The 1070-nt window shown below is 71.3% G+C and overlaps 1 protein-coding gene across 1 annotated transcript; it reads right to left on the minus strand.

Annotated features, from left to right (window-relative positions):
* Positions 1 to 295: 295 nt before the first annotated feature.
* EMIHUDRAFT_257169 (hypothetical protein) lies at positions 296 to 765 on the minus strand (the record flags this gene model as incomplete). The annotated part of the gene is made up of 3 exons (XM_005764678.1): positions 296 to 304; positions 382 to 609; positions 715 to 765. 3 exons carry the CDS (start codon positions 763 to 765, stop codon positions 296 to 298), a joined length of 288 nt encoding a protein of 95 aa, XP_005764735.1.
* Between the last annotated feature and the right edge of the window lie 305 nt (positions 766 to 1070).

Genomic DNA, 1070 nt, shown 5'->3' on the forward strand with positions numbered 1-1070 from the left:
CGCCGCCCGCCGCAGCCTCTCCCTCGTGTCGCGCGCGAGCCGCAGCACGTCCGCGCTCGCGGCTTCTTGGTGCGTCTCGAGCGCCGCCCTCAGCTCCTCCAATGCTCCGCCCTCGACCGCCGACCGCAGCACCGCGTCGGCGACTTCGCGCGCCGCGGTGGCGGCGGCCGCGGCCTTCTGCCGCTCCTGCGCTTGCGCCCTCCGCTGCTCCTCCTCCCGTCTCGCGTTGGCAGCGGCCGCTTTTGCGTTGGCCTCGGCCGTGGCTGCCGCCTCAGCCTGCGCCCGCGCGCGGGCCTCAGCGAGCCTCTTCTGCTTGGGGGCAGGCTGGAAAGGCGCCTGCGACGCTGCCTGCGCCATCCCGGCATCGTAGAGGTAGGTCACCGTGTCCATGTCGTTGATGTGTCCAGCGATCAAGTCCGAGGGCCCAAGCCGCAGGACCTTGGGCGGATAACCCGTCGAGAGACGGATGCCCGCCGCGCAGCCGCCGACCTGCTCCGCCACCGCCTCGAGGAGCAGGTCGAACGTGGCGTGGCTGCTCGGAAGCTGGATCGTGCTGGTGCCGCGCGGGTGACGCAGCCGGACCGTGAGAAACTGCGCCATTTGTCGAGGCTATCACCACCAGACGGCGTTTGCTTCTTTCTTTTTTTCGTTTAACCCTAGTGGGTGGATAACCTGTCAGACAGGCGGTCTCGCGGAATCTCGCGTTGACACAACCGCGGTGCGCGCCCTGTAGGTCGCCAGACCAAACCGCGCCGGCCTGGCCATGCCCGCATAGTGGACATTGACGGGTCCGGTCGGTTCCGCGCACGCTCATCGCCCGGATCGGCTGCGCCGCGCTGCTCTCGACGGCCTCTCGAGCGGGCGCAGCGCACACGCGGCACGGCGAAGGAGGGCGCGATACTCCACCGGTTCTTCGGCCGTCTGCCTCGGCGCACGACCCGCGGGGCACGTGCGCGCCTCGAGAAGCTCCGCCGCCCCGCCCGGTGCTGCCCACCCGCCTTCGGTGGCACCCGCCGACGCGCAGGCGCTCGCGCCGGGTGCGGCTCCTCGGCGACGTCGAGCGTGGTGCC

Source organism: Emiliania huxleyi (genome assembly GCF_000372725.1).
Source record: "Emiliania huxleyi CCMP1516 unplaced genomic scaffold EMIHUscaffold_5800, whole genome shotgun sequence".
Taxonomy (NCBI): domain Eukaryota; phylum Haptophyta; order Isochrysidales; family Noelaerhabdaceae; genus Emiliania; species Emiliania huxleyi.